The 24,868-nt window shown below is 37.6% G+C and overlaps 1 protein-coding gene across 1 annotated transcript in view; it reads right to left on the reverse strand.

Moving 5' to 3' along the window:
- LOC104837063 (chromosome unknown open reading frame, human C8orf34) overlaps window positions 1-24,868 on the reverse strand; it is a 175,363-nt gene that overhangs the window by 132,848 nt on the left and 17,647 nt on the right. The window contains exons 2-4 of the mRNA XM_010575929.1: window positions 10,609-10,756; window positions 9,490-9,621; window positions 664-792 (exon numbers count right to left, since the gene is read on the reverse strand). Coding sequence (XP_010574231.1) covers window positions 664-792; window positions 9,490-9,621; window positions 10,609-10,756 — 409 coding nt within the window. The remainder of the gene's footprint in view (window positions 1-663; window positions 793-9,489; window positions 9,622-10,608; window positions 10,757-24,868) is intronic.

Here is a 24,868-nt window from a genome sequence, read left to right on the forward strand (position 1 = left end):
GGCGGGAGGGGGGGGGGGGGGGGGGGGGGGGAAGCTATTCCAAATCATATCCAGTAATTCTCAGAGCTACTCCTTATATTAGCATGTTATTTTTGAAACGGCTCCTGTTTGACTATGTCTTTTACAGGATAATACTTGGGGTTTGTTATGAAATAATTGGGTACCATGTTTTTGAGTATTTACTTGAGATGCTTTAAAATATTTATTTGAATTGCTTTTGGAAACTTGAAGGAAATAATTGAGGATACAAAATACCTAATTGTTTTTCAGTGACAGGTCTGATCTCCATCAATGAGGTTAAGGTTTCACAAAGGTTAATCCAATCTAACTGCTACCACCCAGAGGAGCAGTCTCACTGCTGCATGTTCCCACCATTTTCCTTAAACCAGCCTCTTGTGTTGATCTTTTTATGAGCTAATTCAGCTCACTAAACTGGCAGAAAACTAATGTAACAAAAAAGGAGATACAGGGGAAGTAGTTTCAGTCAGCAGGAGAGCTGCTAAATTATCTCAGACATTCTGTAAACCTCATCAACAGGAACGTAACTACTGATGTCAATGAACTTGGTCTTCATTGAATAGAAGACCACCTTCTTGATACATATTTCCAAATTACAATTCAGGCTGCATGGTTACATTAAAAAACTAAAATCAATCAACTTACTGCGAGACAGATTCTCAAGGGCTTTTCCAAGTTTTTTGCTCTCTTGAAGAATATGATTTAGTTCATCAAAATCATGGTTCTCCGGTTTTGTCCTCCAATCCCATTTAGGATGCTCTATTGACCTTGGCACTAAATATACACAGATATATAGATGAAGTTTAGATTTGGTAGTTCAGACTCCTACAGTAGAAAAAAAGCTGCAAAATGACAAGTACCCTGAGTGGAAATTACTTAACTATCCTCCTATTTTAACAGCTGGAAATATTTTCTTTGGTCAACGTGAAGTAAAAATGAAAACATCTATGAACAAATCCATACTTGGGATGATTCTTGCAACTGATTTAATTGGTAAACAGGAATAATTAATATTAACAATTAAAAATTAATAAAAATAATGCAATAACATAAAAATGTAATAAAAACATTGCATATGAGGGTACTTCATTTACGTAAAATAGAATTGTGTGTCCTAGGGCCAATAAGGAAAAATGTCAAAATGAAAATGAGTAACTGGTACTTTTAGCTTTGCTAGTCATTTTATCAAAAAGAAAGAGAAATATTTTACATAAAGCTTTTAAAACAACAAGTATATACAATCTTTTTTTACAAAGTCATAAAATGTAGATAACAGTTCATAAAAACAGTGAAACAAAATATGTCCCTATTGCCCATACTGTACAGCCTGTAATCTTTATTCTGATACTGAAAGTAAACAAACTCGATCCTTGGGAAGCACAGTCCTGAGCTTACAGTCTCCTACTCATTATCTATTACCCAAAGCTTTATTTCAATTTTAAAATAAGTTTCTCAACTGCTGAGCTAACTTCACCTACAGTGGCAGGGAAAAAGAGAAGGAGCTTCTGAGATATGCAAGACCCATAATGAACAGGTCTGCATTGACCAATGTGAACCTTTTGAACAACTTGTAGAAATGAAAACAAAAATTATGCTGTCTCTGGAACCGCTGTTTAACATGTTCTTTTTGCCAGTGTTCTGAACGAAGTGATCTGCTGCCTTTGCCACCAAATGCAATTGTTGGGTCATCTCCAAACATGGCATTACCATGCTGAGAACTGCACTTGCTGGTGTGAAGATGATGATGCCTAGTCCACATTCCCAACAGAAAGGGCCAGTTGTGTTTCTCAATGGTTGCTAACTACTCACTTAAAAATAACTTCAGAAACAAAGCCTACAATGTCCAATATAACCTGGACAGCTCTGAAGTTTTTATTTACTATTTTGACAGTTGTCAACTAATTTATGCTTACAAACTTCATTTTCATTTACATGGCAAGAAGGAAATTTGCAGACACCTACAGACTGTGCAAAAAAAGCAGTATCTTATGATCATTTGAATTCCAGAATGCTTTTATGATGGTATGGGGAAATTATGCTCAGACTTCGAGTTCTGGTAGCTACTGCAAAATGTATTAAATAACTGTTGCTATTGAAATTTGCCTTATTGCTGACTGCCCTCTGTGTGAATATAGAATCTGCTCCACTTTGGATCAAGTCCACGAGGGAAAGTTGAAGTTAAGTCAATATCCATCCTTTCCAGGTAAAGAAATGGGACAATGGTATGTTTCAGTCCTTCCACCACAAAGAATGTGATTCCATCTCTGTAGACATAAACCAAGCCATCTTCAAACTGGACATCTATACTGGGTCTAACAACTCAGAGTATATTCTGATCTGTTAACATCCACTCAGGAACCTGGGTAAGTATTAGGGAAGTTAATACATTAGACTGCAATTACAGACGTTCTCAAAGACAGAAGACAAAGGAGACATTAAAAAGGACCTTCAGAGATAAGAGTAGGAAGAAAGAGACACAGGAAGCCTCAATAAGGAGAAGAGAAGAGAGGGGCAAGTTGGACTGTCAGAGTCCGGTTCTGCTTTGTGTTCAAAAAAGCCAAGTCATGTATTTCCTTCTGAGGACAATGGAAATAATGAGCTATGGTGGTTCCTAGTGAGTATATACAGGCCTTAAGGTATTAGGGTACGACTAGCCTTTACTCAGATGGACAGCTTGTAATTTTCATTGATACTTTTAAATGCCGATCCTTTAATTTATAATTCCCTGGTTTAGGAACCACTATGTTCATTAAAAGTTATCTAAATTTTTGTGTGACCAGAAATTGCCTCTGTTCATAGATCCTAGCATAATTAACTTAAATTTAATAGCTCAACTTCAGTATTTCTCATCCTTTTTCATATTTAGAGAAAACAAAATGTTCCATCTAGTATTTTTTCTAAACCTTTACTAACTGCAAATATAAATATTTAGTAAACTAGGAAAGACATTCTATAATAAGGTCTCTCTATTTTCGCTCACCTGTGGTTTATATTGAGATCACATGCTCCTTTATTGCCTGCTTTTTGAGCCATCTCATCTTCTCCCTTCAGTGTACCAACAGTATATTCCACAGCATCACTCACTCTATCCTACTAGCAGTTTGACAGACTTTTCTTTCCGTGTTCATACTGAACTCACCACACCACAGAAATCTCACAGTACCACCAAAATACAAAGAGGCAATAATTTAATATTGTAAAACCCCGTACAAAGATGACCAAACCATAGAGCTTCCAGGTTGCAGAAAATTTCAACAAACCACATTTTTCAAAATACCAAAAGACAGTATTTTTGAGAAACCATATGATTTTGAAATAAAATTTGTCATGGGATAGAAGCTGAGTGAAACAAATATAAGTTCTGCTCCACAGCTGTGGAGCTTCCAGGATCAGCAGCTGCCGAGTATATGGACCAACCTGCATCAGGAAAATGAGAGTATCAAGGCTCTATCCTTGGAAAGTAGGGAAACTCGCTCAGGAGACAGTGGTCTGGTCCCTAGTTTCAGAAAAATGTCCCACAAACACAGGAAGCTTGGACTGCATCTCACTAGATGGATGGTAGGAAGCCAGTCAAAAACATGGTGGAAATTTGCTCTGCATGCTGGTGTACTACAGTCTGTGTTTCAGTGAACCATTTCATACTTCAGTGAAAATGTATCAAAACAGATATGCTGTCATGGAACATTTCTGAGTTTCAATAGAATTTGTTTCAACAATGAGTCTGGCTCATTCTATTGAGCCAAAACTGACGGGAAAGTTAAGCAGAATTAGAACTGACTGAAATTTTTATTACTTCTAGAGAAGACATAGTTCATCTTACTTACCTACTCTTCCAACTACTGAACTGATACTAAAACTAAAATCTACTTCATTACATCATATGGCATGTGTCTGTTCTTCCAAGGTTCATTTTCTGCTTGCTTACAAACATTTTTAAAATATAAACTTGTATCTTCCCAACTACAGGATAAACAAGCACTGGTCATTTTCAAATGGATGGCTTTGTGTGAAGCATGCAGAACTGTATAAAGACCATATGACCCTTCCTTGAGATCTTTTGAAATATATGATTCTCTTCTGTATGTATGAAGTCCATTATATATCATTTCCATGCATATGTCACCACACATTTAGGAAAAACCTTTCATAATATGCTGACCTTCCTCTTTATTATACTCACTCATTCCTCAAAATCATCATATCAGTAATTTTAAATCCCTCATCACATTACCTGCCTCAACCTCATCTGTTACTTGAGAGATTTATATAACACTTTATCTTGAAATTATTTGCCTACAATTCAAAAGATTTTTTACCTCTACATCATAGCATTTGTATAGAAATATTTAGGTTTTGCCTTTATGGAGCTGAGATTTCCCCATCTCATCTTAGAAGACTGCAAAGACATGCTTTCCAGTATTTCTGATTTTCTGGTGGCGTGCCCCCCCCAACAACTGCACATCAGATTCATTCACAGATGTGTTATGAATTCTGTCATAAATCAGCAGATTTATTTTCTACTGGATGATGGTACAAGATCAGTACTGTTTTTAGCTACATATATGTGCCTTTTCAAGACATGATTTGCAGACAGAATCAGACCAGTTGCTCATTAAATCCTATGTTTCATTAATACATTGTATGACCATCTTGCATCTCAAAGAACAAAAAAAAATGTGTTATTATTGAGCATAAAATTACTCATGTATTTAAATCTTGCAATAGCATGCAGATGAGAGTTCTTTGATAATACAGCCAAACTGGTTTACACAGTCCCTGGATATTAAAAGGCTAAGAGAATGATAGCCTACAGTCCTAGACTGATCAAGGGCAATCAGAAGTACCCAACAATGCAATTGTAAATGGGATATGGTGAGAATGGTGAACTGAAGCAGAATGAAAGGATGATGTGTGGTCTGATTTAATATGGAGGTGGTGAAGAGATCACCCTACTTTTAGGTAAAGTAGCTAGCTAGGAAGCAGGAAGTCTGTTTCACAAACTATTTAGAAACTTCCAAATTTGTTGCTCTTCAAATACAGAATGTGATCATCTAAACATTTCATTAAATACATTTATATACACACAAAAACACACGTACACACACACGCTAGGAGCCCTAGCTTCAAGCCTCTTCCTTGCCAGACAACAACAGTAGCTTCTGCTTAATTCTGGTTTTGCACACACCAAACAAGTGGTCAGATCCCTTAGATACCAGGGTTTCTTGTTTGTGTGTTTGTTTCAGGTGTGACTGAGATTGTAACAGGCAGGAGGAGGGACAAGAGGAATCTTTCCATTAAAAAAGTTGAATGAATAAGAAAGAGATATCTGTGCAGGAATAACATGCACACTGCAGTCAACATCAGCTTTGCTGAAGGAAAAAAATATTTCCGAATTAAATAAATCAATTCTCCTGAAGTTTCCAAAGATTCCTATGAAATGGCAATTCTCAGTTCTGAATGAACTTACAAGTTCAGGATCATTTGAACAAGACAGCCATAAGAAAAAAGCTCTGCAACAAAACATATTACAGCTGATGGACTCCATTAAATTTTGGGTTTGTTTTGGCAGTTTTGGGGGGCTTTTTAGGTTGTTGGGTGTGGGGGGTGGTCTGTTTTAAACACAAATCTGAGAGTAAATCTTTAGGTCTCAGCAGGCCCAAAACATTCTGTTTCTCAGATGAGTCCTTATTAGCTCTTTGGAGAGGCTTTGGAAAAAAACATACACCATCATCCAAAAATGTTTTGAAGTACAAGCTGAAGGCACAAAACAAATGGAATATGCTGTGCATGTCCGGACAGAGCAATAAATGGCTTCTGAACATGCTTCCTTTCTGCTGATCTGAGTGGTTGAAGGGGTACACAGTACCCACTGATTCTGGCATAAACCCAGCAAAAAAAAAAAAAGTCAAAAAATGTCAGTATTAATTTGGCTGTTGACAGAAAATAAGAGAAGCAAGATATGGCAAAAAAGGACATGGCTGAAACCAGCTTCTGTGATAGCAATTAAAAAAACTGTAGTTCAAATACACAAGGTATTTTCAAAAAGCTGCAGAGACAAATATTTGCAGGGATGAGTAAGTCATGAAAATAATAAGAGGAATCAAGGTTTAAAACAAAAAAAAATATGAAAGAGTGTAAACAGAAAAGCATGGAATCAGAGGATAATTAGGCTGGAAAGGACCTCTGAAAGTCTTCTAGTCCAACCTGCTGCTCAAAACTGGTCCATTCAGGGCAGGTTGCTCAGACTATCCAGTTGAGTTTTGAGTATCTCCCAGGATGTAGATTCCACCGTCTCTCTGGACAACCTGTTCCAGTATTTGACCACCCCTCAGAGTACAATTTTTGTTGCCCCTTGTCCTTTCACTATATACCTTCAAGAAGAATCTGGCTATATCTTCTCTACCACCCTCCAGCGTAATAGTTGATGTTGACAATGAAATCTCCCCTTAGCTTTCATTTCTTCAGGATGAACAAACCAATTTCCTTCAGTTTTTCTTTGTCCATCACATGCTCTAGCCCTCTCATCACCTTGGTGGACCTCCACTGGACTTGCTCCAGTATACCATTGTCTACCATGACATTCTCCAGATGCCATCTCAAAGTGCAAAATAAACACTGCTGGCTATACTCTTGCTAATGCAGCCTAGTATGCAGCTCACCCTCAGCACTGCAAGAGCACACAGCCGCAGCTGGTTCATATTCAAGTTCTTGTCCATCAGCACCCCAGGTCTTTTTATGCAAAGCTACTTTCTAGCCATTCAGAACCCAGTTTATAATACTGCTCAGGGTTATTCCATCCAAGATGCAAGATTTTTCATTTGCCTGTGTTGAACTTCATGAGGTTCCTCTCAGCCCATTCCTCAAACCTGTTGAGGTCCCTCTGAATAGCATCCCTGCTACTCAGAATACCAACCACTTCCCACAGTTTGGTCTCACCTGCAAACCTAAGAGAAGAAAGACTTTTGAATGGTATTGGTATCAGTACCAGTCCCTTAAGCATGCCACTAGTGATAGAGTTTCCAACTGGACTTTGCATTGCCAGTCACAGTCCCTTGAATCCAACAGTTGAGCCAATCTTCCACACATCTTGTTGTCCACTTATCCAGTCCATATTTCACCAATTGAGTTGTAAGGATACTATAGGAGATTGAAAAAGGTTTTGCTAAAGTCAAAGTATTAAACATCTTCTGCTCTTTCTTTGATTACAGGGCCAGTTATTTCATCTAAGGGGGTAATCAAGTTGATCTGATCAGGCATGTATGATCTCATAAATCCATGCTTGCTGTTCCCAATCACATTTTCCTTCTTCTTGTGGCTGGGAACACCTTCCAGGAAAATTTGCTCAATAACCTTCCCAGAGAGTGAGGTTAGGCTGATCAGCTTGTAGTCCCCGAAGTCTCCTTCTTGCCCTTCCTCAAAATCGATGCAATGTTTGCCTTTTTCTAGTCATCAGGAACCTCCCACAATCATCATGACCTTTCAGCGATGATAGAATGGCCTTGCAATAATATTAGTCTCCTCTCACCATGCTTAGAATGAATCCCATATAGTGCCATGTATTTATGTACGTCCAATTGCCCTAAACACACCCTAATTCTATCTTCCTCTGTTGTGGGTAAAGCTGCACTCCAACAAACTCTGCTGCTAGACTTAGGGACTTGGGTAGCTTGAGAGCAAGCCTTACCAACTGAAGAGCATTATTAGCTGCCCTTCAGTCCACAAGGACAGATCATTGAGACCAGTCTTATTATGGATGTATAAATTATTTCCTTGCTTGACATGTGACCTGGTAGTTTAGAGTGCCCAGCCTCCTCTTTGACCCTCTCCTGGGACAACCTAAGGACCAACAAGCATGAAACTTGTAGTAGGCACACAAATGGAGTGACATGATGTCACGCCTCTACCTGGCATAAAGACTGAGAACCTGAATCTTTAGGAAATGGCATGGAAGTTACTTGATGAGTATCACTGAGTCTGAAGTGCAAGCGCAGGGAGGGAGGAGAACACAGTATGATGACAGGAACAGCTCACAATACCCTTGGCCACTGTTTCTAACAGAGTATCTCCATGAATTTCTGTTATCCAGCAAAGACTGTTTAGATTAGCCTCAGATTATGAATGACTATGACCACTTCTCTGAATATCCCCACTTTCTCTTGAAAGTGAATTAAAATCCACATGCTTCTTTTGGACTGACTTAAAAATTAATGTGCCCAGAGAGGTACAGTGGAACCGATGATCAAATTTGACTCTTTTTGAAGCAAGGAATGTGCTTTGTGAAGAAGAAGCAGAAACACATGCTCCATTTCCAGAAAAAATAATCCACAAATCTTGCTAGGATGACACAGTCCTGAGAAAAGCTACCTATACAGCTATTTTTTACTTGTTGCAGTTATTTATTCTCAATCAAAAAGGTTTCATAACCATGTAAGACTGTTAACTACCCAAAAGCACAGTGTCTCTATTGCATAAATCTTATCATGATTTACTTTACCTATTGTTGTGCTATATTTTGACCTACTGAGGCCACTGGGAGATTTTTCGTTGACTCCACTGCAGTCTAGACTTTCCCATCTTGCTTTTAGAGGAAAGACAGCAAGCCTTATATTGCAGTATAGTATATATCTGTTCTCATCTGGCCCACCTAATCACACTCTGAGTTATTAAAAAGATTTAGCTATTATAAAAATTTCAAAAAGCTACAATAGTCAACAGAAAAAAATATAATTTTGCAATTTATTTTCAAGAACAAATCTTGTATACACACTTGCGTGTGTGTGTACCTATACATATATATGTAGATGTATGATATATTTATGTAAAAAATCCATTAAAAATCAAGATTAAAAATTAAATTTCTTCAATAGCCAGTACACAGGCAGCACTACATTTCATTAAGGCTTGCTGCCTCTATTTTTACTACTTCTATTTTACAGGTCATTGACAATATTCTCTTCAGTCACTCTATTTCTATTCTGCCTTTTCTTTCAGTGTACATTTAGATTCCTTCAGCAACTCTCAGAGCAGTACACCTGTTCTGCTAACACTGCCCACATGTCTTGAACGGTATCTGTTCATAATTCATAGTTTTGTATTGCCTGACCCACTGAAAAAAAATATTATTAGGACGAATATCAACAGAACAGATTTTACACGTGCAAAATGGCAATGCAAACTAAAACATAAAATCATAATTGGTATCTGAACATAAAATTGTGTGTGACACCCAGATATTCTTCTGGTTTTTATCTATCTATCTAGAATTCTATTTTATCTGTAGATGACAACATAGGATATTATTAAATATTCATAACTCAAGTGAAAGTAAAGCATGAATCAAACTCTTCTAACATTTATCTAGCCATTTCAACTGCTCATAGTTTGCTTTCCATTTTAATCCTAATTCAACAGAAAAACATACTATGGGTTTGGAAGTATGCATGAATTAATAATGCAGTGAAGCTTTCTTACATGACTTGGACTCCGGTGATGGTGGAGAAATGTTGGACACGGCAAGGTCGCTCTTTGACTTTTTAGGCTTTTTTGCATTTACCTGCCAAGGTTTATCATAACTTCTAAAATCTCTCCTTGTGCCTTTATTTTCTGTTAAAAGAATTGAATCAGGCAATTATAACATTTGTAGGGTCATTTTTCAAAGACAATAAACAATTAATCCAGAAAAAACAAGACCTATCAGTCCAAACCAAAGTCAGCTCTTTCTGTTCTCCTATCTCTGATTTATGCTAAATTTCATATTTCTTCCATTTCCTAAACAAAGTTTAGAAATTCATTAATGTGATTTTCATTAAAAACATGACATCTTATTTTTTGTTATTAAAAGTCCTTAACCTCCATTTATTCTCTTACATGCCTGACTGCCTATGCTTAAAACTTTACATTTGATAGAAATAAAAAGTTGATTTGTCAGGCAACTAACATTTTGACTATCAGCAACTATTTGAGATCTACTGTAGTCTGAAACAGATCACAGTCAATTTTTAAATACAAACCCAACATTCTAATAGCTTGTACCAGAATATCAAAGCTAAAATTTCTACTTTAGAATCAGAGCAGGTATTATTTCAGATTTTTTTTTATGCTTCTGAAGATCTACAGTCATAAATTATTCACACTGGAGTTCATAAAGTAGTAATAGCATCTTCTCAGTAAGTGTTGGAATGATGGGTTGTTAAAAATGTGTATTATTAAAGAAAATACCTCAACAGAGGCTAATCTCGGGCACAAATACACCATGGGAGGGGAAAGGAAAACAAGGTAAAGAGAAAGAGAAAGCAAAGAGGACAGCAGGGGAATCAAGGGACCTTTATATGCACCTTCTTTCTCATTGAGACTGGGATTGTTTCCACCCTGTACTTCTGATCCATACTCACATGATATGTGCAGAGGCTGAGCTGACAGCCAACAATATATATTAAATTCAGTATCTACTGGACAAACAGGATTTATTGTGCATGCTCAAAACTACAGAGTAGTACCTGTTCAGCAGGTACATGTGCATCCAGGAATTCATGGACAAAAATTTGGGAAGATTATACTGGAGACTAGCCCTTTCCAGCATACAGAACATACCTGATGTTTCACTTTCTGCCCAAAGGGCAGCAGAGCCAGACAACGTTCTCTGAAGCTGACTGCGATTCCCCTGTTTGGACTGAAGATGATCAATTAGAAATGGGATTGGCTGGTCAGGTGTCTCTGTTATCAGCTTGGTCATCAACTCCTTTAGAAAATTAAAACAAAACAAAAATTAGTGGGATATTGCACCTAATCTAATCTTGTATTTACCAAAAGTAAAGGAGCATTTATAAATGAAAAGCCTGTTTTCAACTTTGAAGAAAACAACTGGAAACACCCATCTCCTCAAACTACTGCTAGCTTTGCCCTATGAAGTGTTCATGTCTGAAGTGCTCTTACCCTATACAGTCACTTATCCACTGGAATTTGCATTAAACAACCCAACCCCTGCTACCTGCTCAAATTTACCCCAAACAATCTAAATACTGTTCATTCAACCATTCTGAACAAGCACCTTTTCAGAGCAGCAAGCAGCTCTTCTCTGACCCATACATCCAAATTTCTTCTCATTGGAAACTGGCGTATCAGGAAGGTTGGTGCATCTTTGATCTCACCCAGACATAGAACAATGATCTAGTTAGAATATGTACTTGTATCTGAGAACTCCAAGGTCTGATCAAACAGGCAGACATTTTTTTAAAGCAAGTCCTCCAAAATATTATTGTATAGACGTGAGCAAATACTTTATTACACTGTTGCAGATACGGATACAAAACCATTGTCAACACGAAACCATCTCCTATGTCATGCATTGATACTATCTAATCGCTGTTACATGCCCTGGCCTTGCAGGGCTGCAGAAAGCAACTCTCTGTATTGCTGCCGAGGTTCTTCCTGGCTCCCTACACAGATTAGGAATCCAGAAAGAAGCTGTGGCTCTGTGATGGACATGTGCCCTGAGAGGAAATCAATGACTAATGTGGGATGTGAGCCTGAAATCCACATAGTTTCACAGGACATCTGTGGCTGCTGCTGCAAAACAAAAAAGCTCCACAGATGTAAAAAATTACAAGAATCTACAACAAAATCAGGACAAAAAACTGACTAAATTATTAAGAGCATTTATTCTTTCTTCATCTATTCCCAAGCACAAATCTTACCATAACTTCCACACACTTAAGTCGTATCTCCGCTTCAACTTTTCTGTACACCTTCATTTAATAAATGATTTTTCAAATACCGGTAGTTACTTGTTATTACCATCAGTTAATTGTGTTGGGAAAAGATACTTAAGAGCGAGTATACCAAATAGCAGTAAACATGAGTAACAGCATGCAGGATTATTAAGACACAGCAAGTTATCTTTGTCCACTCCAAGACCTTACATTTTTTTTATTCAAGTAGTGGTATAAACAACTAGCTATAAGTGAAAATGAGACAGAAACAAGCTTTCCATTTCAGAAAGAGAAATTTAAACTTCAGAAAACAAAAAGGAGAAAACATGCCCTATCTCATGTGTTGTGAAGACATGTTTATCATCTGTGACATGATTTTTTATAACTATCTACAGGGAATGGAAAAAAAGAGTAACTTTGGTTTTGAATGGAACTCAACAGGGAGAAATTAAGCTACTTATTAATCTTGGAAATGGTAAAGCTATGGAGTGTAACTTCATCTAGACTGTCTCTCACCAAGGTAGGAGAAACCCTCTGATATACATCATACAAGAAAAATCCAGAAATTGGAGTAACTCTTATTTTGGTTGCCTGGCAACACGGTAACAGCAAACCTTTCTTTTTTTCCCTGCCAAAATGCAGAATTAGTGACAAGTGGAAAGATGTAATCTTGTGCTTGTAATGGACCACAATAGCTGTAGGAATTCCACTGCAGAGGATTCTATTACCAAGAGAAAAGCGTCAGTTGTAATAGCTTACTTGTAATTTAAATAATTTCTCTGAATCATGGTTTGAAAATTATTTTTATGTCTTAGATTAATAAAAGCAAGATGATGAGAACTGAGATACATGCATTAATACTATTTAATTTTTTAAAGACATGCATGGGTGACAATCTATTAATAATACATTGCAAAATTAATGTAGCATTAAAAAAGATAATACAGAGATGAACATTTTTAGAATGTCTACATGTCAATGTAAGACAAATGCTACTGAGTTGTTGCCATCACTGATTTGCTTGTTACCAGAAGAAATGGTCTTTCATTAACAGAAACAGACCTAATAAAATAAAACCGATTATAGGATTCTTTACATTATTCTGAGATACAGCAATAAAACTAAAGAACGTAATTGCACACAGTTAAAAAAATAAATAAAAGAAGTGCTATTCTGAGGTGATGTGAAATTAGCTCCTATTCAAAAGGACCACTTTTTTACCTACTGTTAATATATTGATAGTAAGGCCTGAGTGATACAGAGATCTGTGCTGTCCCAGAGCATAATCAGTTCTATTCTGTGACAGCAATAAGAAAATTTAAAAGTAGCCTACATCTGTAGTTCTTTTACCTATCTGAAGTAACAAATGAGTTTTACCAATCCTGTACACCTAAAGCAAAAACCAAATATCATTGCTGGAATCCTCATAAACTGAAAATACTATGCAGTTCAAAAAAACCACTACTTATTTGTGTAAAAAGCCTCAAACTGCTCTGCCATAAGCACTTTCAGAGATGTCATTAAAAGTAAATGCAACTTCAAGTCAACACAAAGGTGACCCAGATTACGAAGCCTGCCATTTAAAGAAGACATAGTTCTTTGAGTATTCTGTTGCAAAAGGGGAGTAAAGAAGCTCTTTGAGATTTGCTTCTCAAGCTGCTCCAAGCAAGGTGTGAAAGTGGTCTCCAACTTATCACAGCTGGGTTCCCAAACTGCAGAATTTGCAAACACCTCCGCCCCAACCAGCAATAACAATAGCAGTGATAATAGCTTCAGACATATGCTCTGTGTAAATTCACATTCACATGCAGGAGGTGTTATCTCCTTCCATATACTCCTGTCACACTGTCAGAGATCCCAGAAGTAGGATCACAACTCCATGATCCTCACTGCCTTTGCCCTCCTACCAAATTCTGCCGCCCAGTCCATCAAGGGACCTAACTCCATCTGCTCAGCCCCCAACCCATGCTCTTCAAGCTCATGCTTCCTTTGAGACTCTTGTCATCCCCAGCAAATTGTCAATTACAAGGAAATATGTTATCTGCCTGTGTTTGGTTGCTTAGCTATGGCATGGGGTAGAGGGGTGGGAGGGGCAAGACAAACAAACAAACAAAAACCACCACCCAACAAAAAAAGCAAAAAACTTCACACAGGCAGTTACTGTACTTAGTGAGCACTCAGCTCATTTTTTAAATAAAAACATATACTTCACTGAAGGTGAAAAGACATTACAGATGAGGAATGCCTATTAGGGGTATTCTCATCTTAGCCTCATTCCCTAGTAAAACTATCTTAAACTTCTGATGAAATTATCCAAAGTTTATTTGATGCTCTCATCTGTTGCTTGGGTGACATCTTCATAGACAGCAGGAATAACATACTACGTGGTACTCTAAATATACTCTTACAAGTTTGAAATGTTTCAAAAAAAGATGACAAAAGTGAATGTATTAAATAAGAAAAACTAAATTGTACAACAAGTTACAAAAATAAAATTCCTTTTTGGTTAGCAGCAGTCTGACTCACAATGTGCTAAGTAGGCAAGGTTCCACAAGAAAAAGAAAAAGACCAACTAGTCTCAATGAAGCCGCCTCTGCATTAACAGCAGAGTAAAAATGGCACAAGATCATTGAAACTGAGATTCATTTCTTGATGAAAAATTCAACAGTTTCAACTATGCATGAAAACAGAAATGCAAGACACTTACATGTCTCTTAAAATATTAACTATACTTTTTGCCTTTCTAGCTCAAATTTCTCAGTTTTCTGTTTGTTCTCATTTTCACCTAATTCAAGAAAAATAGAATGCCTTCTCTACCTTTATAATATGTTCTTCCATGCACAGTATGCCTTATAACAACAAATAAAAAGTCATGGCAGATTGAGTCTCCATGCTGCCAGATCAACTGCTCACTACTCAAAATCTCTCTCCTCCTATCTTCTTTCTGCTGCTATGTCTTCCTTTCAGTCTATGTCCTTTTGTCTTTTCTATCAGTGGGACTGCTCTCAGACTCTCCCTTCCAGCCGTGTAACAAGTGAAGAAGCCTGTTCAGATGTCAGTAGCTATTAATTCCCTGTGCACCCACAAGAGACACGGCAGCACAGAAAAGGGGTGAAAGCGAACTTCCATGATTACTACAGACTGGAGCACTAGGGTGAAGACATTGTTTCTGCTGCTTCTCCGCTGTATTGCCCGAAATTAGGTTCTGCCCTGACCAGAATGAGAAAGAACGGGCAGAAAGGTGATATAAGCTCCAGAAAAACTGGCAGTTAACTTCTCCAAGGATTTTACCTTGCACTGTGCAAAGCAGAAATGAAACCAGTTATTTCTACTTTCTTCTGCAATGGTAACTTCATATGCTTTTACATTCACTAGTTTAATAAAACTATGTAAGACAGACTGTTCTAAAAGAAGCTTGCAAAAGTTGATCTGTGGATGCTTCCAAAAGAGATTCATGCACATATTGGTAAGGCTGCAAAAGATCTTGAAAAAACAGGTCTAAACCAGAAACTTAATATATTAATTCTTTATAAAGAGAATAATCTTTCACTATTGTGCTATCCTGAGGTCCTGTATTAGTTATTCAATGCAGGCTCAAATTTTAATTTCCTTGTGACTGTCTATGCATTTAATACAAATGAAACAGTCTTCACAGTCTATTAATCATTGGCCCAATTACAAGAAAACTCTAATTAGCTATGTCTAAATGTACCTATCAGGTTATTAAGTTAATTAAGAGACATTCTATCTTGCTCTGTAATTGATAACAGTAACTACACAACAATCACAGGTTTTGTTTTTAACTATATAGACTTCTACAGACTATTGCACTACTTGCACAGATTTTGACTGTATTATGCTCTCATTTCATGGTTTAAATTAGATGTTTAAAGTAGGTAGAGTGAATTGCTCTCAGAAGACGTCTGTCTCCGTCTCTCCTAACCAAACAAAGAGACTAGGTGGCTCAGCTTAAACTACAAGGTTTTGATGGGATGCAGTTCCAAATTAAGACAATTAAATACAGCAGTCTTCACTCCGACGTGAATGGTGATCTTGTCAATGAAGAAGTCAAGGGAGCCTAGAGAGGTCCCAGTTGACTAGCCAGTGTATGTCCACTTAAGAAGAATTGCTCTCCAGGCTCTACTGGCTGTATTAGCTATATATCAGTTCACTGCAATGGAGCTTAGAAACTTAGAAGACAGGCAAACTTCTAAATTTAGGTTTGCTAATCACTTCATACAGGCTGTAAGTGAACAAAGAAGATATAAAATTGAATGAAAACCTGTGGAAGGGAAGTAAGCTTAATAAACTTTTTAGTGATTGGCACATTTTTTTGTTTAGAATTCCTTTCCGATTTCTGCAGTAACAAAGCAAGGAAATAAAAAAAATATTTAAAAATGCATGTTTCAACATTATTCTTACTGGTTAAAATAAAAATCTGCAATTCTTAAATGAGAGAATAAAAGTAAACATCACTGCTTCTACCACAAAAGATTATTTTCCATGGAAATTAAGGAAAAATACCAGCATCCTTCTTTCAGAAGATAGCTAGGCTTTAAATCTTCTCGAGCAATTCAGAATTAAAAGAAGAAAATCACATTATAGACTATAATCGAAATGGACTTCAACATATTTTAAATGTTCATGAAATTATCACCACATCTCCCTATGGAATAAAATTCAACACAAAGCAAATCTCCACATAAACACAATTCACATGCCTGCACCGCACTAGTTGTTTCAAATTAACCAAGGTAGAAAAACAGTTGAGAGCAAACCTCTATAAGATTAGTAGTCCTACTCAGCTTTTGAAAATATTCAAACTTTTACCTGGAATTGACTAAAAAATTTTCAACCAACTTTCTTTGTTCAAAGCCTCAACACTACTCATTCCTGCCGTTTCAGCTAGCTGTGCAGCTAAATTTAATATCTCAGAACTGCAGTATACAGTATGGAACACACCCCACAAAGAAGTTACTTTGGACATACAACTAAAGAGAAAATACAAAGCTTATACGGTGGCCCTGATACTATGGTGCAAACGAAATTCCCCTGAAGGTGGCACTGGTAGGGAAATCTACAATATGGGACTAGTGACCCAGGTAACATTTTCAGCCTCAGACTACTAACATTCAAAGTCTCAAACTGCTTTTTTCACATCTCAAATCAGGGTTTTAACTCTGATATACAAAAGAGGTAAACTTTTGGTTCATACAATGAGAATAATAAGAGGGAGTCTGAAAACAAACATCATTGAATAGCTAACAGTCCTCCTTCAATGTTCATCTATTAAATATCTCTACCAGTTCAACAACAGAAGAACAATTTTTGGGCCTATGTTACTAACCATATATTTAGGGAGACTCTGGAGAGCAGAATGGAAACAACAAATTCTTTACACTACAAATCCTTTGCAAATCATATACTCAGTTCCCTGAGTTGGATGAACTAGCCCTATCTGATATTAATCAACTCATGTATGTAACGGTTGATAAAATATGCATCATTGACCTTACTTAGTGATTTTTGGATAGATGAGGTCTGGTGGACAGTTCCGAAATTCCACTGAGTGAGCTCATGACAGTTTATCAAACTCCACCATGCACATCATAACATGCAATATCTACGTAAACCTCTTGCTGTATTTTTTCACTTATGTATCCTTTGAGGGATTTTTTCCTCCTATCTTATTCTTGATATTTCAAATATCATTGTCCCAAATGTATTATACCACTTCAGGGGTCACAAAATAGCATCAAACGCCTTTGTTCTTTGGCTTTTTTATTGAAAGATTTCCTTTCTCCCATTCAATCATTTCAGACAAGAATGCTGTCAAAAGGGAGGTCACTGGTACTAGGTTACTCTAAAACATTAACTACTTCTCAGTAAAAGAACAAAAGACTAAAGACATGCTCTCAGATATGCCAAGCATGTCAACAGTTACCACATTTTCTCCCCCAGTTTTCAAATCACAGAGATTTTCTACAACAGCTTACGCTTCTTTCAGCAGTCCTATTTCTCTGTGTAACAATCTCACCCTTGTGGAATTATGCCTTCCATATCATTATCTGAACTAAGCAAGGATTTATCAAACAAGCGTAGTTCGTGTTATGGCAGAAACACTGTAAGGTTTCCCTAAAGTGTAATTCAGAAATCTTCCTCAGTTTCCACCCACTCTATCAACCAGTGGAAATTCTACCCTGAAGGTGAGGCACTTCACAGTTCAACCAAAAGAAAATGAAAACTACTGGTTTTCTGAGAGGTCCGTCAAAAGGAATACTCATAGATAAAGGCTAGGAAAGGCTATTACAACCTGGACTGATTTCCTTAAATTACAGCCATAAAACAACACTGACTGCACATCACTGCCTTTCATAAAAGCTAACTCAACAGGCTAGAGCTCATCTTCCTCTGATCAGCTGAAGTAATCTTATTCCAATTTCAGTGTCTACGGTGAAGCCACTTGTTCCTGTGTTCAGTGATTCGTTACTGCAAATGTTAAAAAAAATTGCATCATATTTCCAGTTTAAACTTCACTGACTTATCTTCTACCTACCTGGCACAAAATTTTTTCTGAGGGAGGGTGATACTAGGAACTAAAGCAGTAGGTATTTTTCTGGCTACCCCTGGTGGGTTGACCCCAGCCAGCAGCTAAGCACCCACCAACCACTCACTCACTCCCACCCCCAGAGGGATGGGAGAGAGAATGGAAAGAGCAAAACAAGAAAAACTCATGGGTCAAGATAAAAACACTTTAATAACCAAAGGGAAGGGAAAAAAACCGACCAAATGAGTGATGCCAAGGCAATCACTCACCACCTCCCGCTGCCCAGCCAGTCCCCAAGCAGTGGCTACTTCAGAAAATATACCCCCCCCGCTTTGATTACTGAGCATGACATTATCTGGTATGGAATATCTCTTTGCTCGGGTTGAGTCAGCTGTCCCAGCTGTGTCTCCTCCCAACCTCTTGCCCACTCCCAGCCTGCTCTCTGGTGGGCTGAATGAGGAACAGAGAAGGCCTTGACCCTGTGAAAGCAGTGCTCAGCAATAAAAGACGGGTGTATTAACACTGTTTTAGTCACAAATCTGAAACACAGCACCATATGGGCTGCTATGAAGAAAATCAACTCCATCCCAGCCAGACCCAGTACAGTGCCACTATAGTAATGGTTATTAAGGGTTTATGAGTGGCAATCAGGAGAAGGCTGCACATGAAAAAAAAAATTGGTTTATTGAGGGATTGACTCAGCAAAGCACTTAAGATTAGGTATTTTTTATGCATGAGAAGTAAATGATTATAAAGCCAGGTGCATGCTTAAAATGCCTTGATGAATTAGATCACAGCTCTGTGACTGCAGAATTGCAAGCATTTCCTTCCTTCCAGGAGCCTACCCAAAAAACCATCAGATCTTTTTTAGAATCTAACTATGGAAATGTTTTGAAGATTGATGGAAATCGTTTCCATTGCATCCCATGGAAAACTTGGACAATACACATTTTCAAAATGTGTGCAGCAACGAACCACACCTGTCAGGTGCTTTTCTGTCTTCCCCCCCACGCCTTCCTCTGATCGCTTATCCCAATAAAGTTAAAAAAAATGTAAATACATGTTTCTGAATTAGATCACATGTTAGATATACTACCAGAAAAAAAACTTATCAGAAATACATGTTGCACATGTATCACTTCTCATGCTTTTTCTACTTCCTGTTCTCACAGTTTAGGGGAATTAAACTGATTGATTTGTCAGTGCTTAAAGAAAATTACTATGCAAGGCATGATTTTATACTTTCATATTTTTTTTTCAATTGCAGTCACATTATAATATCTAAAAGCACAATACTAGAAGTATGACTGATAAATTTGGTCTAGGAATTAAGAGTCCCAATTTCTTACTACTTAAAATCCCAGATTTCAACACTGCTACCCTTAGTTTTTCCAGTAGAAGACAGAAGGACCTAAATCTGCAGTTGGGCAACAAGTGATGATATAGCGTAAAGCTGGTGGAAGTCCTAGTCCTATCTAAACTCATGAGCAAGGTGCACACCCATCCCACCCATTGCCTGAAACCGTATTACAATCAGCAAAGAACAGTCCCAGCTGTAGTGCAGAAACAACATCCCCTAATCCCCCCTGCTTGCTTTACTGCACTGGTAGCTACAAGGTGTGCACTGGGGTTCATTCCACCAACGGTGGCATGGCCTCAAAGAAAGCACTGTCAAATCATTTTTTATAGCAAACTCTTCAGAGCCACAAGTTTGACGGCCTGGTGTTGTGCTCCTCTCTCTCCCATTTCACATGGCTCACTACTATTCTTCTGTCTATTGTACATACAAAGCACATACAAGTGAATAATGACTACATTTTTGTAGATAACCGCAAAGTACCTAGTGGCAGCATGAATCTAATATGCTTGTGCTAGAGAGCCACTGCCTTCGATCACTCCCATGAACTTCTAGTTTAGGTCAGCTGCCAAAACGCTGCTAAGAGCACAAGCAATTGGAAGAGAAAAAGTCAACTTCAAAGAAGCTTAGGGCTCAGCCACACCCCAAATAATTCACAGTGTAAGTAAAGAATATTTTCTAACACCAAGAGTTTCAGCACTGCTGAATTTCACAGTATTGAATTGTACTAATACTGAAAGTATCAGGCTAACTCAGAAAATGGTCAGTGAAACATTTTAAAGCAATCTGAAAATAGATAACTTAAAAACAGGGCTTAAATACAGTAACTTAAATTCCTTATAGGAATAGGATTTATGGTCTCATGCAGAAAAAATATATACATATGGGGACAAAACATGCATAGCTGGAAATACTGAATATATTCAATAGGTTTTTTTATTATTATGGGTACCTATGCAAAAAAAAGTGAAAAAGATTTTCCAGTGTTTTGCATATATTCTAGAGAATACATTCATTGTCATTGCAATGACTGGACAACTGAGGTAAACGGTAATGCATATACTCATGAATGTATTCATAATATACAATGTAAACTCTACCTAAAACGTAGAAGCATTAATTCTTTCTGTTTGTAGAAGACATATATTTGCTGTAAAATTACGTTAATGTAGATCTGATATTACAGGCTGTGATGTGATGCAGGATGTCTTTCTGAGTACAATGGCCTTGCTGTTTCTTTGCCTGATTGTTTGCTGATCAGTGGTGGATGGGGGTTCTGTATGTTGCAAAATGTGTGAGAAATTGCTTTTGGATGGCCTTGCAGTTTCTGAAGAAGATAAGGACTTTAGCCCTCTTAGGTAACTTAGCTTAGAAGTATCCATATGGATTACATCAAAATGTAAGCATAGATAATAGAAGCACTAACGAGCATTCTTTAGGATAAGATGTATCAAACATGCAGAAGATCACATTGTGCATAATCATCTGAGAAGGGTCAAGTAGAAGACAAGTGAGGAAGACTATGGAAGACCACCAGAGGACTCCTGAAGACCACCAGAGACCTTCAATACACCTGCATAAAGGACCTTTGCATATGCTAATAGTTTCCCAGAAAACTAATGAATATGTATAACATTTCTCAGAAATCTAGTGCATATGTCTGTAGAACATGTACTTAACCCACACAATTAGGCCTGACGGTGTGCACGATAGGTGGAGTGATCCCCCATGCACCCAGCACTGTAATAAAGAATGCTTGCTTTCTAAAACTCCAAAATCAAGCCTTAGAGAGTTTCTTCGACCGGCTTTTTTGGTATCAGATGCATCTTAGAAGTTCAAAAGGCACATAGTCCATGAATTGTCCGTGTGAGCCAGTCAAATTTATATCTCTTGTATGTAATAAAATGGCTCTTCATATACATGAAATATTGACATGCAAAATGAAAAATCTAAGTTTTCCTCACTTCATATTTCATCCTTTTAAAAGCCTGTCAAAACTTTGCTAGCTATATAATAAAAACTGGTGGTGAGCAGTCACATTAGAAGGCCTGATATTGTACTCTGACAACATCCCCTGTGAATAGCAGTGTTGGAGCAAAGAAAAAAATGACAATATGACTTTTACACTTCAACAGTTAATGTTAAAAATTTTGTTTAAAATCATTTTTTCTACAAACTTTTTTTTACACTTCTATTTTAAAAGCTACTAACTGCATGCAAAACCATGGCACCTGAGGCAGAATGCCAGCAAGGAGCAGAGCCCTTCCAAACAGCAACTTCCAGAAGAAGTCACTGCGAGTTGTTTAATAGCGTGTACTGCTAGAGGAATTTCCCGCTGGGAACTGTTTAGCAGTCACCCACACAGCAGGAAAGAAGGAAAGAAAAGCACGCTTAGGACTCTCTGGTGAGCTGTGGATATACGTTTCCAAATCCTAGATCCTTCACTCACGTCGGTCACGCAGCTTTGCCTACTCATTGGTTTCAGCACAGCAGGTACACTATCAACCACCACAGGGTAATTTACTAGCAGGCATGAGGAACACTTCTGAGGCTGATCTCACACATGAACGAAGGAGACAACAACAAAACAGAAAACCAAACAAGCAATAATGTATTTAGCATAAGCATATTAATATCCAAGGTCACAGACCTAAGGCTTTAAAACATTGAATCTGGCCAGGAATCTCTCACAGGTGTATGTATGTATGTAAATGCAGAAATTTCCAGTATTTAAGTAATTAGCAGTTCTAGAAATTCTAGTTTTATTGGAATGTCCACAGTACAGATTTCAGCATACCACATCAGACCTTCTGGGCCATTTTGAGGCTGTTACCCAGTTCAGGCCTTGTTCAAATCCTATCACTTGCATAGTGCTACTTAGGTGGTGGCTTTACTATACAAACAGTTTTGAAATTACCCATTGAACGAAGATACTAGAATCATACACTGGCCATAAATTTAGAATTAGAAATAATGTTTCTGTCCACTTAAATATCCACTTTCTTTAATGAGATCCCTTATAATAAATTTACTTCTGAAGTATGAGCACAATCTAATGGAGGGGTTTAATCTACTAGATTTTTTTCTTTTTTTAAAGTATGCCTTATTACAAAAGAGAGTGAGTGAATCTGTTTAATTTTCAGTTCAATTATTTAAAATTAAATTTAATTTTTTTATTACCAGAGTTCAAATAATAATTTCAAGGATTGTGGGGTTATGCATGATTGTACTAGGAACACTATGGGCCAGTAAAAGATATCAGTATCTAAACTGACAGTTACAGAAGTTACCCCAAAATAAAATTGCATCTTGACAATCTCTGTAGTATTGATACCATCAGTTTGACTTGAAAATATTCCAGGTACATAAACAGTAAGTGAACCTTTGTGATCTGATGTACCTAAGGGATGTGCCTATTTTATCCAAAAACTTCAGGACCAAACAAAGCCGATCATGGGGAAGTGACCACAATCCAAGATTACTTTTGCAAGGTAGCTGCCTGAATAGCTATGCTATAGCCTGCTGACACTCGCCTGCAAGGAGGTGGGAGATATGAGTCTAATCCTTGCACGCTGAACAGGGGACTGAACACAGGATGTCACAGTCCCCGAGCAAGTGAATAGAAGAGAGATTCTGTGACCACCTCTTCTGACCACATTTTAAATTCAAGATGCAAGCCTTGATCAGTGCTCTTTATAAAGAAGGCAGACCCCAATCTTCTAGAGTGGACTAAGTGCTCTAAAAAAAAAAAACAAACAAAAAAAACCCCACCAAACAGTCTGAGTAAATAGGGTTTTGCCATCTTAATTAAGGCTTTGGGTAGTGCTTTCACATGCAAATATAACGTGATACCTGGGGCAAAATTGTATTAAGTATAATGAAAATAACTGTGAATAGGCAATGTTGGACTGCATGAGATTACAGGTGGGAAGTACCTATGAACATTAGGTTAACATGAAGAAAGTCCATACTTCTGTTGCATACAAAATTGTGGCAAGCAGCCTCAGTTATAGGAAGAGAGATGATACTGACATGAGATTTCAGGTTTCTAAATAGGACTGGATTCAAATAGATTAGTTAGAGATCTGTTGAGCATAAAGGATTATAATTTTTAAAGATTTACAAAACACATTTACCACATTTAAATTTCACGCTTAAAGATGTAATGACACAAAAAAGAATTTAGAATATTGATTTTATAAGGCCACTATGGGATCACCTGTCCATGTAATAGAGTCTTTGGATGTAAACAGTTGTGGAGATTAGTAACTCAGGTGCTAGAGAAGATAACAGGATCTACATGAGATTCCCAAGAAAATCAAGATTCCTGAGAGGTTTGATGGAGTTGCTGTTCTCTGACCATGCCTAACCCATGACCAATGTTAGATGCCTCACTAAAATAGTAAAGCCAATACCTGCCAGTTGCATACGAGCTCTGGTTCTCATTCAGGATACTGGAACCTAGATACAATATAAGGCTACCATCAGCCTGAGGAAATTCAAACCCATATCCCTCACCACATAGGATACTGTCTTAAACTCAAGGCTATGCTGTATCACAGGAAAGAAAGTTTCTAAGCTGGCTGCTAAACCTATGCTACTGCACAGTAAGATAGATAGACAGACAGGCAGATAGATAATTCAGGCAGTGACGTGAGAGGGAGCACGATTAGACAATCCAGTGGCTAGTATTAAATAGCGTTTAGATAAAATAGAGACATAGTCCTTTGACACTGTGGAGAGCTGCTCCACTTCTAGCCACACTTGAAGAGAAAACAGGGAACTGTTACCTCTGAAACATTGCACAGCAACACCTGCTTTCAACTCCAGCTTGACACTCTAGACTTCGCTAATATTTCAGACATTGCTTTGTGCTTTGGCATTTAGTACTATGGGTGAGTTCTTGTTTATTACGTGGGGTTTCTGGATCACCACTTTGAGACTTACTACCACCCATGCAGTGTTTGGACCTAAAAATGCGACTAACAAACCTTGGACTCCACTAAAAGTTCAGCAGTTTGGCTTGTAATTAAATGCACATCATTCCTTTGATCACACCCTCAATGATTTTTGTTTTGTTGGCCACCTTTAAAAAAGGAGGTCCTGACAAATCCCATGACTGCCATCACAGAAGTACAAACATTAGGGAACCTCTGTAAGTTAGCATCACTTTTACACAAAAAAATCCCATTCGTACATCAAAGCCTTATTTTCAATGGACCCTTGGCCTGATGCTCA

The sequence above is a fragment of the Haliaeetus leucocephalus genome, unplaced genomic scaffold (genome assembly GCF_000737465.1).
Source record: "Haliaeetus leucocephalus isolate CR32 unplaced genomic scaffold, Haliaeetus_leucocephalus-4.0 Scaffold506, whole genome shotgun sequence".
Classification (NCBI taxonomy): Eukaryota; Metazoa; Chordata; class Aves; order Accipitriformes; family Accipitridae; genus Haliaeetus; species Haliaeetus leucocephalus.